Genomic DNA, 17,738 nt, shown 5'->3' with positions numbered 1-17,738 from the left:
CTGCATTTCGCGGACTTTAGCACTCTTTTTTCGGTTTCAAGCACGAAAGAGTTCCGTCTACCGCTTACATCGTGGAGAAAAAAATTCTCAGCTGAGAAAAAATATTCTCAGCTGAGAATATTCTCAACGTTGAGAATATTTTTTTATGGCGGATAAAAAAGTTCTCATTCTTAGCTGAGTAAAATAATTCATTCTGAGAATATTTTTTTACTCAGCAAAAAAAAGTTTTATGGCGCCATTTGGCTTTTTAATTCTAATGCAGAAGATTTACAGTTCGTAAAAGAACAGCTGAAGAAGTAAAGAAAAAGTACTACAACCTAAAACAGAGAAGTAAGTTCAATAGTTTCATGTTGTGTTTATACTAAAGCAATTTATTATACCTCAGTATGTTTTTTTTATATAAAAAATAATGAAATAGTTGTGCTATTTCATTCCACAGAAACATTTGCCAGTCAATAGTTTGAAAGACTATTGCCCTGGTTAATAGTCCTATAATATAAGACTCTGGAGGTTCATATCATTTACATTCAACGTTTTTTATCGGATATTTTTTTTTTACTATCAATGGAGTAAAAAAAAAATATCCGATAAAAAACGTTGAATGTAAATGATATGAACCTCCAGAGTCTTATATTATAGGACTACCCTGGTTAATAGTTTCATAATCATCTTTCCCATACTTTTTTATGCTTATTTTTCATTGGACAATAATGATGTCATTGACTACTCTGCTTGGTTATGTATGCTTTGCAACGTCAAACTCTAATATTGAATCTTTTTTTATATGAATTCAAAAACCCAAATAGAGTCAGGTGAGCAATACCGGCTCTTGAGAGCCTCTAGTTCTTTTCTTTCAGATGTTATATATACACTTAGAAAAATAATTATTTTGTATATAAAATCACTTAGTGGCTGTGTTGTTCAGTATAATAAAACAGCTAATGACTGGTTGTGCAGGTAATAGCAAGTTTGTGGTCCCTTCGCATACCAACTATTGTTCTCGGCTTTGCCTCGAGCAATAGTTGGTATCTCCATGATCTCAGGCACAAAAAACTTGCTATTACCCTCACCCCCAGTCAACAGGTGTATAATATCTCATTCATCATAAGGCAACATTAATTTAACAATTTGTTGCTTCATTAAATGGGAACTAGAAAAACAACAGAAAATTAAGAAAATAATTCTCATTCCATACTATATTCAAAATGTACATTTTAACTGCAACATTTTTATGCCCCATGTACACATGTTCCTCATGATATGTTTGTTTTTAAAAGTTTTAATGCCAAATAAGAGATATGACCCCAATTTCACAGTCCACTGAACATAGAAAATGATAGTGCAAGTGGGGCATCAGTGTAATGGGGAAACATTAATGCTTCCTTTAGATGTGAAATCGTTGATACATTTCTATAATGTATGTTTAATATTATCACGATTTCTCACAATGTGATTGGCTGATATTGTCCTAATAATTTTCGGTACAAATTGTATCCCCTTTAATCCCTTTTACCATTGACATAATAACAGAAATTGAGTTGTTTTATAGTCCAATATATTTAACTTGCTTAATTTGAAAAACATATATGCTTTTTAGGTAGAGAAAAATATGACCTACAAAAGAGACCAAAAACAGGAGGAGGTCCTGCTGCCAAAACCACTCAGGCAGAGGAACTCCTCATCAGTCATATGATTGAAGAGAAGCGTACACAGCTGACTGGTTTTCCAGACGGTGTAGACACTGACAGTTAGTATTACATGTATATATATTGTTGTCTCATTGGCACTCACACCACATCTTCCTACATCAAGATATTAATCACTCTATTCTCTCTGACAATATATTGTGACATGCATGTGAAACGTGGAATTACCACCAGAATTACATGTAGATTTTATTTATTAAAGTCTGTAAATAATAAAGTATAGAAGAAGTCTAAAACTGAATACAATTATATGCAGCTTTTGATAAATTTGGTGTTGCATCAATAATGCATTAAAGTTATCATAGGATGGTTTTTACAATATAGTTAATAATGTTTTTCTATTGTTGTTACTGCATAATAAACACATGTAACCTGATCTGTAATTAACCTATATTAAACAAGTCATCTGTCTTTTTTTTTCTTCTACATTTTGATTTGAATTAATTTAAAGGTTTTTTGTTTTATTTGTGGGACTGTTGGTCAGTTAGTTACATGTGGTATTTTGTCCGAAATGAGAACTGATAGTATATGCCTTATTTCAGCAATTGCATCACAACCTGAATGTTCTGGATCTTGGATTTCAAGACAGAAGGAGGCTCTTGATGCCTACAAAGAACTATCAGGTATTTTTATTTTTTACAATCTCTTGTTTCTTTATACATTTATTACAGTTTGCTGTTTTCATGCTTCTTGTGTAAGAAATAAACACATATGAAAGAAAGAGGCTTGAAAATTGATCATGCTCAGGGGTAAGATTTTCATCATCTCCAATCTAACTGATATTATCTGAGGAACAGATATTGTTACTTATAGATGTCTGTCTTTCCTGCTTATAAATCAGAAAATTACTTAAGAAAAAAGCTAAACTTTCATTAAATGGTCACTGCCTGAAGTCCCATAATGACAATTAAGTTTAGATATACAATAAATAAGCACCAACCTGACATGTATGTCTTGCACTACAACTTCCTATATAGGTCAGAAATGAATATGCATAGAAATATGACATGCATAAAGTCATTTCAACCATTGTCTCATTTTTCAGAAAGAAATTTGGTGACAACAGCCAAGAAAATGGCAGTAAAAATAGAAAAATTTTTAGACACTCATACAGTTGTAACACCAGTCCCAAGAGCCAATGATATTCACATTATGGATACCTTAAAGGGAATTTCTCAGAGTGAGGTGGAGCAAGATGAATCACAAAGTGATTTATTGGTGAATTACCTATGTCACACATACAGTTGCCTGAGAAATTTAAAAACACCTGATTTACCTTCGTTGATCAATGATTTGGTGATATTTATAAAAGAAAACACATATAAAGGTTTGTTGCTCCAACCAATTTACATGAAATGAATAATTTGGCAACAGAAAAAGAAACTAATTTCCGGTTATTTAAAATATATATTAGTATACAATCAATGTGATGGTGTGAAAGGTCAAGGAGGTCAACTTCTATTGGGTCCAGTTGTTGACCATTTGATATATTTTCCATTTCCTTTCTCAATTTTCTCAATATTGTAATTTGTCTCCCTCACCACTGCTCATGTCAGACTAAGTTTTAGTGTAAAAAAACCCATAGTTAATGTTTTTAAAAATAACAACAAAAATATTGTCAAGGCAGTGTCAATTTTATTACATTTCTGAAGTTATAGTAAATTATTAATAAACTTATACAACATAATGCAATTACATTTCAGAATCAACACAAAATGAGGAGCTTGATGGACAGATTGAAGCTGACAAAGAGCCTACATGTATTGAAGTAAACTTAGTGGAAGAACAAGGTAAAGTTGTTAATACATGTATATAATTCAAAGTCTTGAGTATGACAAAATCTATTAAAAATATGGTCTTCAACATTTATAACATATATGTTACATAAAGTATTTCATTTTTGTCTTTCCTGTAATGGATCCCATTGGAAAAATTGACAAGTGATAAAAAGTTTGATTGAGCAATTACACACAGGTGACCTTTACAAATGGAAAAAAAATACTTCAAAATTCAGGCCCCAGATATGGCATGGACATAACATGAAATTAACCCAGCTTATTGTATATTTGATTATTTTAGAACAACAGTTTTTTTTAGTTTGCAATTGAAACTATCAAGTTATATATGACAAACATATGAAAAAAGTGATTTTTGATAATTGCTGAAAAGAAAATGGTTAAGTTGATAACATCAAAACTGTTATTAAATACATATTTGAAATAAAACATATATATATAACCTTTTTGAGATAATAAACGTCTACAGTAGCAAACTTCCCAGAGATCATGTCCAGCTCATTGAATAAAGCCTGGGCATTTCCTATATATTTGTGAAATAGTATACCTCTTTACAATGTATCGATGGGGTTGATGTTTGAAAATTGAAGTCTTCGTCCATGTAAAATGTAATAAAAATCTATGAATGTTTACATGAAAATTGATTTTTATAGAACAAAATGGTATAAAAAATAAAAAGTAAAAACACAAAAATACCGAACTCCGAGGAAAATTCAAAAAGGAAAATCAAAAATCAAAAGGCAAAATCAAAAGTCCAAACACATCAAACGAATGGGTAACAACTGTCATATTCCTGACTTGGTACAGGCATTTTCTAATGTGAAAGGACAAGTGTACCAAGTTCTAATCCAAAGGGTAAAGGTAAAGGTAAGTTTCCTAACATAGGGCTAATTTGTCTTTCAAAAGTTATGGATTCTGATATGAGTTTATTCTATGGCTTTGGAAACCCAACCATGTTCTAATAATAAATTCGATTAAAACATGTGAATCACATGATTGCCGTCACAATTGAAATTGCAACATCATTATCACTTTGAACCAGACAAGAGATCAACATAGACATATTTGTTCATGTTGCTACCTAGGAAATTAAATAAAATCATTTTAAAAGTAGGATAAATGTTTCTTTAAAAAAGAAGATGTGGTATAATTGGCAATGACACAACTCTCCTCAATAGACCAAAAGACATTAACAACTAAAGACTTTTGTTTAGCCTTCAACAATGAGCAGTCTATACAGCATTGCCTTCTATCAATGTCCCTGAAATGACAGATGTATAACAATTAAAAAAAAAGAAAACTTATGGCTTAATTCTGGTACAAAAAACAAATCATATTTATTTATGTAGAATTATAATTAAAAATTCATTCTAAACACTGTTAACAAATAAAACAGATATATGAAAATGAACATGTTTCTAAGATATTAAAATGAATAATTATGTCAACAAGCAAAGGGGAACTAAATCTTTGAAAATTTAACCACCTTGTTGCACAATTGTAATTTGCATATAGGACATAACTTAATAAATACAAATTAATTTTCTTGATGTCTTTAAATGGATTCAGCTATTTTATTATAAGAAGGTTTGATATTAACTTATTTTATGACACAGCTCACAAAGCAGATTCATCATGAAATTCAAAAAGAATGTACATTTGTATAACTTTATAACAACTTTACATGTTTTATAATTCATGTCCATAGGAAACATCAAAAGGGGACGAAGGAGTTTGGCAGAGTTGGAAGAGGAAAACTTAATGTTGGACAATGAAAGGTTGCGTGAAGAAACCAAGAAAATAAAGATGGAACAAGAAAATTTGAAATTGGCAAAAGAAGTTTTTATCCTGAAAAAACAAAGTTTAATCTGTAAACTTCAGTCTGAGTTTCCTGATTGTGTACAAATTTTAAATGAACCATAATCACAACATGTTTATCAGTCAGGGGCGTTACTTAAACAAGTTGGGTTTTTTTAACTACTTATATATATAAGTATTTTTTTATTTTAAAAATAACAAAATTACTTAAAAGAGTTATTTTAATTTTCAATAGAAACAGACCAAATGTAGTTTTCATAATTTGAAACAACATTTTATATCATAAAATATTTTTTTTATCAGATTTGAGAGGAGTATAGAGATAAAGGGTTACTTTGAAAATAATGACAAAAATATTACTTGAATAAGTTATTTTAAACATTTTTGGAAAAAAAAGCAATTACACTTATCTAAGGCACATATGTAATTGATTAAGGTTACAAATTATAAATAAGTTCAGGTCTTAATTAATTCACAAGTATCTATCTATTTATATCAGTCTACCTTCAAAATTTTAGAGAAAATGATAATTTAATAGTCCCAAGAGACCAATCTTTGACCCAGAAGCGTGGGTATGAAAGATAAGTGCGTCAGAAATTTAATAAGTGTTTCTGAAGAATTAGTTTCTATATATCAAGGGAAAAATAACCAAATAACTGTGAAAATTATTTAAAGCTAGTAAAATATGTATTCTTGGACACCTATAAAAATAATATTCAGAAAAATAACTTAAATAAGTTATATTTAAATTAGCCTCGTTTTCAACATTACTTGTATAGGTAATTTTTATTGTTACTTGTTTAAGTAATGCCCCTGACTGTTTATTACTGTAAATCTGAAAATTTTGGTATTCAATTTTAAATAACTTAACTTTTAAAGTATTTCTGTTCTTCATTCAAACACATGTATTATACTTGGTAAAATATTGTCTTACATTGTACCCATTTTGTCACCTTGACATATATTCATATCATATAAATGTAAGCAACTGTATATTTCTGACAGCATATTTAATTCAAGTTTCAGATCATTGGTGACTAAAGATATGTTGCATATCGCTTATGAAATCTTTGTGTAAGAGATCCCTTATTTATTTAACATATTCTAAATAATAAATTCAAATACCAAAAATGTATTTTACCTGTCGGACATGAATTGGGAAAGTTCTATGTTATAATATTCCAGTGTAATCAAAATTTATAATTTAATAATGAAGAAAATGTGAATTCGGAAATCTAGTAAGATATTTACAAATGCAAGGTTTACTTAAAAAAATTGTCTTGCTATGTCATTCCTTTTTGCAGTGCCATCAAAGGTTGGGTTCATATTAATACAACCTGTACAATCTGCAACAGCAATTTCCTCAATATTATTATTTATAATTATGTCATTATGGTCAATGCCAATATCGTGTAAAATAACACATGATGTAACATATTTAATAGACTGTTCTGGTGTTGTTCTTAAACCATCATGTAAACAATTGAACCTCCTTTTTAGTATCCCAAATGTTTGTTCAATTAGAACCCGTGTCCTGCAAAGAGCTCTGTTAAAATTTCCCTGGCAGTTATCAGCTGGACTAAGGTAGGGGGTCATCAAGTATTTGGTACATGGATACCCAGAGTCACCTAGTAACAGTCCTTGGTGAATTCCTGTTTAAATAATTTTTTAATGTAATATTCACATTGTATTTCAAATAATCAAATAAATCAACATTCAGTTTAAAACAGTTAAAGCTTGTATCATAAACAGTTATAGAAACTACACCTTCCAATTTATTTGTATTAAAAAATCAAATAAAATACTTTCCGCGAAGGGAAGAAACTTCACAATTATCTCCCCACTATTGATGCATTTGAGTATATGCACAATAAATCATTTGCATTCTTTCGCCAAAACTATAAAAGAAATTGTAATAAGCATATCAACACCAAATGACCAGATATGTATATATGTTTACTAGCTTGTGTGGGCTATTTAAATGACTCATTATTATATTGTAAGATATATGGTTAATATACATGCAAGTTCATCATAAGCCTGAAATATGTGTAAATGCTGGAGCATCCTATATGTTAGTATGTAAAATTGAAGTTTTGAAGATTAAGAAGTTTTTCTTCAGTTCTACTAATAAGAAAACAAAATTAAATTAAGTTACCATTTTCAAATTGTTGACATAGTCCACTTGTTCTGAATATTCTGCTGTCGTGCACTGATCCTGGCCATTTTGCACATAAAGAAGTGACTCTAAAATTAGGATCACAAACCATCTTCAAAAAAAAAGAACAGTATGTTTAAAACTAAGGCAACATATTTTTTAATGTCACACAGTATGTATCATGTAATCTGATTGGAATGACATTCAAATTTTTCGGAATTGAAATTAACATTGTTTACCTTTAAAAATGTAGTATTTAATTTCACACAGGAGATCCGCTTATTTAAATATAAAAATAAATGCATAGTTATAACTGTTGCCTTAAAATACAGTTGACGTTTTTGCATTTAGACTAATTCCAAATTTGACAACCGACAATTCAATTTTTTGGGTACAATGCAAAATTGTAATTGAATGAAAGTATGATTATATCAGCACAAAAAGTTATTATACTGTTTGAAGGATTATTTTCTGTATTATAATTGTTTATCTTACTTGAACATTTAAAGCGTGGACTCCTTTTCTGTTAACAAAGTCGGCTTCATTTTCATGTGGGCTGATAATTTTCACAAACGTTCCATCTACACATCCTAGTACATTTGGAAATCCTTCAAATATAAGAAAGAATCATTAAAAGTTGCTCACTATAATAATAATATTTTATCACAGGATTTAAAGCCTATTTATAGGACGTCACTGGTGTATAAACTCAATCAATCAACTCACAAACAAATTAAGTCCAAAGGACTTTATATGTTTGTGAGTGAGTTGATCCAGTTTATACACCAATAAATTCCTTTAAAAAGACGTTTAATCCTTATAATTGTTTAAGATTTGAAATAGGAAAAATATGTTTCTTAACACTTTAATAACCTCTATTCCACATATGTTGTATATTTACGCAAAAATATGTATTCGTCGATTCTGCAATCTTGTAAAAATTAAACTACAATTTTTTTTATCATTCAAACGAATCTCTTTGTTTTAGTTATTTTATTTAACAAATAACATGCAGTGAATTGAATTTTATTAACTTCTGTGTTATTTTCACCGCCATCCTGTTAACATTTGTTATGAAAAGAAGTTCGGCCAATGTTGTCCATTTAAAAATAACCAAAGTCAATCTCAACTACAAGAAGTCCTCTCCACCAATCTTTTAAGAATTATTTGTTGGTAAGCAATACAACTTAAATAATATATATTGCAAATTGATTTGGATATTATGCAAATATAGCCTTTGTATGAGATTAATACTTAGAGATTATCGTTGATTATCTCAACGAGATTGCTTTTCTCGCATGAGCTGGTAGAGCGAAAGTGAGAAAAGCAATCAAGTTGAGACGACCAATGACGATCTGTTTATTGCTATTTTACCTATGACGATGTTGTCAATTTCAATCTCAATTTCGTTAGCAAAGCCACATGGCCTCCTTAGTTTCTAGCGATAATTTTTCCATCTCAAGCGAGAAGCACGATATGAAAATTATCACAAAACAAAATTAAAGGAAAAATGCACAAAATAGCGATAAATAGAAAATAATACATGGTAACATATCTGTATCATATGTCATATCATCCCGAGACACCAATATCACCCCAAGGGCCTGTAAGCCCCAGGTATGATATTTGTCAAGGGTGATATGGCATGTGATACAGATTTTGCCAGGTTTTATATGCTTTATCATATATATCAATAGGAGAGTTATATTATATGAACTGTTCACTGGGTTCCCTTATTTCCTCTTTTGTCTTGTTTTAAAGGGGCACTAGCTGTCAAATTCATGGTCACCGAAAAATGTAGGGGTGTAATAAAGGGTGCGCATCAAAGTTGCACGATATAGATTAAACAGCAGGCTATTTATCAAATTTTCTAAACTAGTGTATTTACTACTCAACATATGATAAAAGGATATATTGACCTTAAAGAAGTATATTGATTGATGACGAAGTTTGAGGTCAATATACTTTTTCAGGTCGATATCCCATACAAAGGCTATATTTGTGATCTTAATAATTTCAGACCATATTTATATCAAAATCGTCAATGTTGGAATTTTATAGATATCATATTGTCTCCTTGTGCTTTTTGATGTGCAAAGTGTTTTTTGCTATCCACCGTTTTCTCTCTACCATCGAAAATATAGTTTAACATTTGACTTTCCATAAACGAATCAAATTTGTTGAAATGTACAAATTAATAATATATGTATCTATACCCTATTAAAGAATACACATTTGACTCTGTCGGAGCTTAAAATACAATATTGTTATCTCCATTCTTATGAAACTGACAGAAAACAACGTTAAAATCTGTCGTATGTGCTTGCGCATACGTCCAATAGTATCAATTGTCAAATGATGCCATGTAAAAAAGTGACGTTATCCAATCACAATGAACGTTACAAACGTTGTTGCATAGAATGCGTTTTTTGGTGTCTGGAATTTAGTCATAATTTAGCCCTATTTCATTTTTGTCTTGCCTACACAAAGAGTAAAATAATGAGACAAAAAAAGAAATAGTTTTTCCCGGGGCATCGTCTTAAAAAAGTATCTGCTTATATAAATGTTAAAGAAAAATGTGGTATAAGTGCAAATGAGACAACTCTCTGTCCAACATCCACATGTGGAAAAGTAAAGCATTATAGGTCAAAAGCATGGGCTTCAACAATGAGTTTTGGCTCAAATCGAACAACAAGTTACAAAGGGCCCCAAAAATGATTAGTTTTAGACCATTCAAAAAGGAAAATCAACGTCTAATCTTTATAAAAACGGGAAACAATTATGAACCACATTAACAAACAATGATCATTGAACATTAGCTTCCTGACTACAATGTATATAAAAAGATTAAGAGAACAAATGACACAGAAATTAACAACTGCTATGTACTTCAATAAGCAGAGTCAATACTGCATAGTCGGCTATAAATGGCATTTCATTGTGAAAGTTATGATGTAGTACGAGTAGTTAAATAGAAGCCACATACGGTAAGTTAATAATATGTTATAATATAAGGACATATAAGTCACGTGTACATCTCATTTCTATGGAGATTTTTGTAATTTAAACCCCTCAATTATTAGATAGATTTTTCACATAGCTTATTAAAGTTAAGATTATGTTAGTGAAAATTCTTATTCACCTGGTGGAATATTTAATTATCGGTATTTAAATGGATATTTGGAAAATACAGGTAGTTTCAATAGCCCTCTATCTAACGAAAAAATAACTATCTGTAAAGTGGGATGAACTCCGAGAAAACTTTTGAGAATTGTTTCCTGTCGACCCCTTTATTTTCTTTTTTTAGAGGGCGGAAAATTCTATAAAGGGATTTGGATTTTACTTCATAAAACATTCCACAAAAAGGGACGGTGCTATTCGAGGTACGAAGCAACCATGTTGATCCGGATGATGCAAGTCCGAAGTCGTTTTTATTAAGATTTTGCAGACGCTCCTTTAGAGTTCCTAACAGATTGTCAAATTATCCAAATATCTGTGCATTATAGTATCTTTTTAACTACATAATGCAATTTTATTTGGTAATCTTACGGTCACTATTTTCATCATTTTCGTTGTTAGCCTACTGTCAAGAAAATCTGTATAATTAGGTACGTACAACAAATGTTTACAATTTACATGTTCAAACTATTAAAAGCCGGGAAGGCAAAGAAGGTCCGAAAAACTGGCATAATGTCTTTTAATGAAAAATAACCAACAATTAAGTTGGTATGAACATATTAAAATTGCCCTCAAAGAGAGCCCCAAAACTAGTCATAGTGGTTATGAGCGTAAACCGGTTTAGACGTGTTTATGAAACACTAAAAAAGTCCGATTACTCTGAAACTTGCTATGGGAATGATGAATAAGATGCAAGCGGAAACTGAATAGATAGCAGCTTCTTACCAGCAATTCTTCTAAACCCTTCCATAACTTGGATAGCCTTCTCACCAACGGGAAAAGAAATGACATGCTGAAATACTGTTATAATTGCCTGACAAACGTCTCTGCAGGCCCTCCCAGTTGCTGATTCAGATACATTTAAACTATCCCCCACTAAACTCAAGTGAGTGCCTGTTGCCACAAATCTTAGAAACAACAATAACTGAGTAACGGGAGATAGGGCAAAATTCCTCCTAGTTTGACGCTCGAGAAAATGGTGAATTCCATTTAATATATAAGTGATGGTCGGTCGACGAAACCTATATCTGTCAAATAACTCATTGTCATCCATAAACTCAAGTGGATTGAGCCTGTCTCTGAAAACCCTCGGCCTAGGCAGGTTTCTCTGTCTGCGATTGCGAACTCTCATGCGGCGTACATGGACAGCGGCCATTGTTTATATAATACTTAAGTCTTAATTTTTGACTTAAGTATGGCTTTGGCTGTTCTCAAATATTTAAGAATATTCTTAACTTTTGAGTAAAAAAAACCTGAGAATTTTTTTATGGCGGGGTATTTTGCTGAGAATAAAAAAATTGAGAAAATTCTCAGGCTGAGTAAAAAAACTGTACTCAAATAGTTTTATGGCGCCGGGGCCAGGTCTCAGACAGGGTATATACTGTGACATTCCCGGCTTAGGGCTTATATCCAGCATATACACTGGATTTTTTTTCGTGAATTTTGATAGATAGTCTTTTCCGTATAATTAATTATAAGTTTTGAAGTGGATTTGACATTCCCGTCAAAATGTAACAGAACAAAGGAAAGCATGCATAACAAAGAAACTCAAACTGGGGTGATCTGGTAGGGGTGTTACGGCTCAGAACAAAGGGCTGGGATGTAATTAAAGAAACACCAAATCATACAAGTAGTGTTTAATATCATAAAACTAGTGAGTACTTGTTAGTAATAATAATTCTGAAATTCACGTTTCTTTATTCTACTTTTTCAATTGTTTTCAAAGCATTTAGAAAAAAGTGGACTTGTATTTTAGATAAAAAGTGGAACAAAGGGAAAAAATGACAGAAACAAAGGTAAACCAAAACACACAGAAAACTATATTTTTGGCAGCACAATATATATTTGCAACTAAAATATGTCTTAGATACAGGATTAGATACACTTGACAAGGAATGTTTACTTTTGTAAAAATCATACAAGCACACTCAATTATTTAAACATACGTATGTGGTTATAAGTAAAAAGCATACAAAAGCATGTCACAATATAATATATATGTTATTAATGATGGTGAGGATAAGTACTATATATTCCATGGTTTTTACGATTAGATATATTTGAACTAAAAAATCTAGTAGTTGGTATATATAATTTGTAAATAAAAATAATGTTGTTGACCCTTTGAACTAATATCAATCACTGGCAACGTTACATGAGATGGTGGCTTATGCAAGTCAGTTCTGCATTTGACTTACAATGTTGGCACACATGTAGTTTTGAAATAAATAGATGCGAATCCAGTATTTTTATAACTGGTGGGAGAGGGGTAAACTATGTAACTTTATGAATGGAACATAAAGAGGTAAATTGTATTTATACAATTTCTTGAGAGGCGACAGAACTCAATTATAAGGATTATATTCCAAACACTAAAGACAACAAAAATAATACAAATAAATTATCTTTCTTTCCAAACAAATTAAAGGCAGATATATTTTAGAATTTATGGTAGATCCTCAGTCGTGGAATTATATGAAATTGGACACGTGTTATCATTGCTATGCTTCGCATACTTTCCTCTTAGATTCGTGTTGGATTTTGTGTTAGATATTACAGTATGATAAATATATTTATGTGCTTTATGCGTAGTAATTTTAGTCGCGTAGTACCTATTATAAGAACCGGTTGGAATTTCGAGAGTAGTATATGAGAAAGTTTTTTTTTCAGTTATCGAGGTTAGGCGGTGACTACGTCGATTAATACAGTGTAAACATAATGTCCGACAACGAAAATAATCATAATGAAGACATGGATAAAGATACGATTGAACATACATAGGGAGAAGATGTTTCTAACGCTGTTTTTTGTCGTCGCTAATTAAGACCTACATGAATAACAAAGTAACCGGTCTCGAGAAGAATTTGAACTATTCGACCAATAGTTTAGCGAAAAAGGAAAATAAGTTAGAAACCACCTATAAATTCAAAGACAACAAGGTCTATTTAGACCTTAACGGAGATGTGTTGGACAATTTAGATTCCGCTTTATCGTGCATCGAGAAGAAAGAGTCCGAATAAAGCCATTTCGTACTTAAAAGATTATAAAGAGCTGCTGAATAAACGGAATAAACATATAAGGATCGCGGATAAGTCCAAAGGGGTTGGTAGACTGTCAGTGAATGCTTATCTGATGAGCTAGCGAGTGATTCGGAAGATGAGAAACACATTACGGCCGCGAATAGCAGGACAGTCAAAAAAATCAAGGCAGATAAGACGGAAAACAACAGCATAGTAAAAAAAGACCCACAGAAGCGGCTAGTTCGTCATATCAACAGGCGCACAGTGGTGGAAATTCTGGTGTTAATGGTTTGTAACTTCAGCCCTTTTGTGAAGGGACATCTGTCTGTGGAGATCAATGCCTGCAGAGTACAGTAAAACCTTCCAATGTCTGTTATAAGTGTGGATTCTACTAACATTTGGCGATAAAATGTCACAGACAACGCAAGAATAGACTATCCAGAGCACCTCCTTCTTAAAGAAAACAGTCAAGAAATGTTTAAGGTACATGAACAATTTGATATTGACACTTACTTTGAATGTGAAAAAGATGTAACTGTGAAGGGCAGATTAAAACGTCTTTACATTTTTGGGTTAAGATTTGTACAACAAATTTTGTTTATAATATAATCAAAGAAAGTTATAAATTTCCTTTTTTACAGGAACCTACTTCTGTATTTAAAAAAAATTATAAGTCTGCTTTAAAAATACAATTTATGTACATGAAGCTTTTTTAGATTTGCTCAAAGGCGGGTTAGGTTAAGATGTATCGAACAGACCGCACGTTGTGAACTCGCTGACCGTAGCAATCAGCACAAAAGGTAAACATGGACTTGAACTAGAGTTGAGACATGTAAAGAAAACGGTGCTAGTAAACAAAGTTAAATTCGAAGAAGTGAGATCAAGTGAAAGTTGCTTAAAAAATACATTACAAATAATTCCGTTGGATTTCTACTGTATTACAAAGATTTGTACTATGAACACTAAAATATTCCGAGATAACTTCGATACTTCCGTGTAATGAATTACATGTCAGCCTATATTTGCAACCTCTATTAGATAATCATAATAGATACCAGTAGGCATTGCAGTGTCGTTGATGCCGCATTTTACATTATTAAGTAGGTACATCATATTGCAGGCGTAAAGAATCCTTATGATTCAGATTTTGGAAGAAGTATACTAGATGCATCTAAGTTATCTAGACCGATTCAGGAAAAGACACCAGTGGAACCAGATATTTTGAAAAAAAAAATATAAATTCTTTAACAAGAAGTTGAGATCACTTAAAGATATTCGTTTACTGTGTATATGTGTTGTTTTTCAGATATAATGAACTATGTAATATTAAGGCCAAACATATTTCTTTTACTGTCGAATATGCAGATATTTTAATAGAAAAGAGTAAAACTGATTGTTATAGAAAAAAGGAAGAATGCTTATATTGGTAAATTAGATAGTCTTCTGTGTCCTGTAAAGAAATAAAAGTCCTATTAGGCGGATGCTAAAATAAAGATGAATTCTGATATGTACATTTTTCTGTCATTAACCTTTTTTGTAGAAAATCCTTACTCTCTAAGAATGAGAAATTATCATTTACATGAGCAGGATAAGGGATAACAGGGGCTCTTCATAGTATCGGATAATCCAAAAAAGAGTTCGGCGTATAAGCTTTTTTTCAGGCGAGGCTACCATGGTAGCTAAAAACGATATATCAGATAGACTTTTTAAGATACAAGGCCGCTGGAAATCAGACTTGTCAAAGGATGAATATGTGTCTGAAGATATGAAAAAGCGTTAATCTGTTACAAAAAAATCTTGGTTTATAACCACTGCTTTCTTTGTGCATCAACATGGTCACCGTGCTGAACAAAATCAGAAATGTGTTTCTTATTTTATACTAAGAACAATATAGTATACAGTTTGGGTTTGAAGTAGGTTGCAGAAATTAAGTAGCGATGTACACATAAATACTTTAAGTTCGTTTGAACAAGTGAATTAGAATATATACATATATTTATGTGTTTTACGCGTCGTACCTATTGCAAACAATCGGTTTGAATTATGCGGGTAGTATATAAGAAAAGGATCAGTTATAGAGGTTAGGCGGTGACGACGGTGATTACTCAATGTAAACATATTTACCGTAGTGTAGAATTGTTATGTAATTCAGAAATCATTTTTACGTGTACTTTGTGTTATATTATGATATTATGATATTTGTTTATTTTAAGTTATTCTGTGTGATTCAAATGATTTTGTGGACAGTAATATCTTGTTTGATGTTTAATACAATGACATGGTCAATCAGAAATGTGTTTCTTACTTAATACCAAGAATAAATTGTATACAGTTTGGGTTGGAAGTAGGTTGCAGAATTTAAGTTGCGATGTGCACATAAATACTTTATGATCTTTTGAACACGTGAATTAGAACATAACTATGACATTGCAGATAATAGACGATGGTTCTTAACACACTTTATAACCATATTATTTAATTAAAACATCAAAGGAAAACAAATCATATCACAATGTTAACAAATATACCCATAGAAACACTTCATAATATAATGCTAAGGTCATAGAGTAGTAATTACTTCAAGTCAGGGGTCTCTATAAAATAGTTCCTGTTATATACAAAAGTCTTTTATTGATCCATTTACTTTTACTACTGTAGATGTAGTGTTATGATTTATATATAAAACTGTCTAAAGACGAAAAGAAGACGTTGTGTGTGCTGTCTTACATTGCGAGGAACCCTGTCGGAAATCATGTAACTAACTCAAGGAAGAAAGACATTTTTGAATTTTTGAATTTTCTTTCCACATTGCATACATTTTTTAAAAGAATGCTGAAATGCACAGTCTTTGCAGCATAAAATATGACCACATGGCTTGAAAATGATAGATTTTTTCTTCTTTCTGCAAATAAAGCAACTGCTGCAGGATCTTTCCATCTGGTTGTTTTCGTCGTGCAGTCCTTCTGCTACTTGAAAAAAAAAGAAGTCAAAGCAGAATGAATAAAAAAAATAAAAAAGTGCACATAATGTTAGTCCCTTTCTTGTTAGAAATGACAACTGTTCAAATAGTAAATGGGTTTAATTCAACAAACTAGAAACCATGGACAATATGTAAGAAATGAAAAAGTGTTTTACTGATACATATATGTATACATAACATCTGAGATTGGGAGTGAGCTTCTGAGGATGTTCTAACGCTAGATCAGAAGGTAATTCTACATAACTTAGCTGTATCCACAATAAATTTGTTATGTAGAAAGATCTATAAACGGACGAAAAATTCATGATTTTTGAATAAAATAAGAAATAATATATAATACGTACTGTTTTTATAAATGCATGATATTTGTATGAAAAGCAGACTGGTTTTTATCACGGCTACAGTCGTACAGGTTTTTAAATGATACATACATAGATAAATATTAAGAATAGTTCATGAATAGAGCGTGCAAGAAATTAAACAGCAGCAGTTAAGGTGCATTTGCAGAAAAAACTCTACCTTTTAACATTATTGTGAATGTTGTATAACTTTAAACTTTTTTTGTTATTCAGCTTGTGGATATTCGGTCAAATTCTACTATGCTGTTTTCTTTATGCGATTTATGTTTATGTCGAAATATGATACTAGACTTTCATTTTAAGTGGAGAGCGATTCATTTCTATTGTCCATGAGATGCACTTTCATAGAAATCAATTAATTTCCATCATAGAAAGTCATAACGCCTTACAATTGACGCTTGGATGACTAGTAATTATTTTTCTTCAATGTGGAATATTAAAAATGGCAAATAGGTTTAGTAGTTGCAAATGATTGCTAACAAAATGTACGACTAGCCTGCAATTCAAATTGTAAATATCTTTAATATCAAGTCATTAAAAAAGATTATTGTCAGCTGATGCATGTCGATTATCATGTAAACAACATTAAAAAAAAACCATCGGACTTTCAAAAGAGAGGCGAAAGATACACGAGGGACAGGCAAACTTACAGATCGAAAATAAACTGACAACACCACGGCTCAAAACGAAAAACAGAAACAGACAAATAATAGTAAACAAGACA

The 17,738-nt window shown here is 31.3% G+C and overlaps 3 protein-coding genes across 6 annotated transcripts in view; 1 reads left to right on the top strand and 2 right to left on the bottom strand.

The window, feature by feature from the left end:
• Nucleotides 1-250: 250 nt before the first annotated feature.
• On the top strand, nt 251-3,867 carry LOC134688517 (uncharacterized). Its single transcript, XM_063549298.1, has 5 exons — nt 251-330; nt 1,598-1,747; nt 2,249-2,329; nt 2,752-3,033; nt 3,410-3,867. The coding sequence occupies exons 2-5, from the start codon at nt 1,690-1,692 to the stop codon at nt 3,520-3,522; spliced, it is 534 nt and encodes a 177-aa protein (XP_063405368.1). The 5' UTR covers nt 251-330; nt 1,598-1,689; the 3' UTR covers nt 3,523-3,867.
• A 2,719-nt stretch (nt 3,868-6,586) lies between these two features.
• On the bottom strand, nt 6,587-12,007 carry LOC134688516 (putative nuclease HARBI1). The gene is made up of 4 exons (XM_063549297.1): nt 11,382-12,007; nt 7,974-8,086; nt 7,479-7,590; nt 6,587-6,972 (listed from the first exon to the last, which is right to left on the bottom strand). The coding sequence occupies exons 1-4, from the start codon at nt 11,809-11,811 to the stop codon at nt 6,587-6,589; spliced, it is 1,041 nt and encodes a 346-aa protein (XP_063405367.1). The 5' UTR covers nt 11,812-12,007.
• Nucleotides 12,008-12,349: 342 nt separating this feature from the next.
• LOC134688515 (death-associated inhibitor of apoptosis 1-like) overlaps nt 12,350-17,738 on the bottom strand; it is an 83,973-nt gene continuing 78,584 nt past the window's right edge. For 3 of the 4 annotated variants that reach the window (XM_063549293.1, XM_063549292.1, XM_063549296.1), the window contains one exon: nt 12,350-16,644. In XM_063549293.1, coding sequence (XP_063405363.1) covers nt 16,439-16,644 — 206 coding nt within the window. In that variant the 3' untranslated portion in view covers nt 12,350-16,438. The remainder of the gene's footprint in view (nt 16,645-17,738) is intronic. The other variant, XM_063549295.1, reaches the window with a different exon arrangement.

This window comes from Mytilus trossulus, chromosome 10, assembly GCF_036588685.1.
Source record: "Mytilus trossulus isolate FHL-02 chromosome 10, PNRI_Mtr1.1.1.hap1, whole genome shotgun sequence".
Lineage (NCBI taxonomy): Eukaryota > Metazoa > Mollusca > Bivalvia > Mytilida > Mytilidae > Mytilus > Mytilus trossulus.
This window is presented reverse-complemented; position numbering and strand designations above follow the sequence as displayed.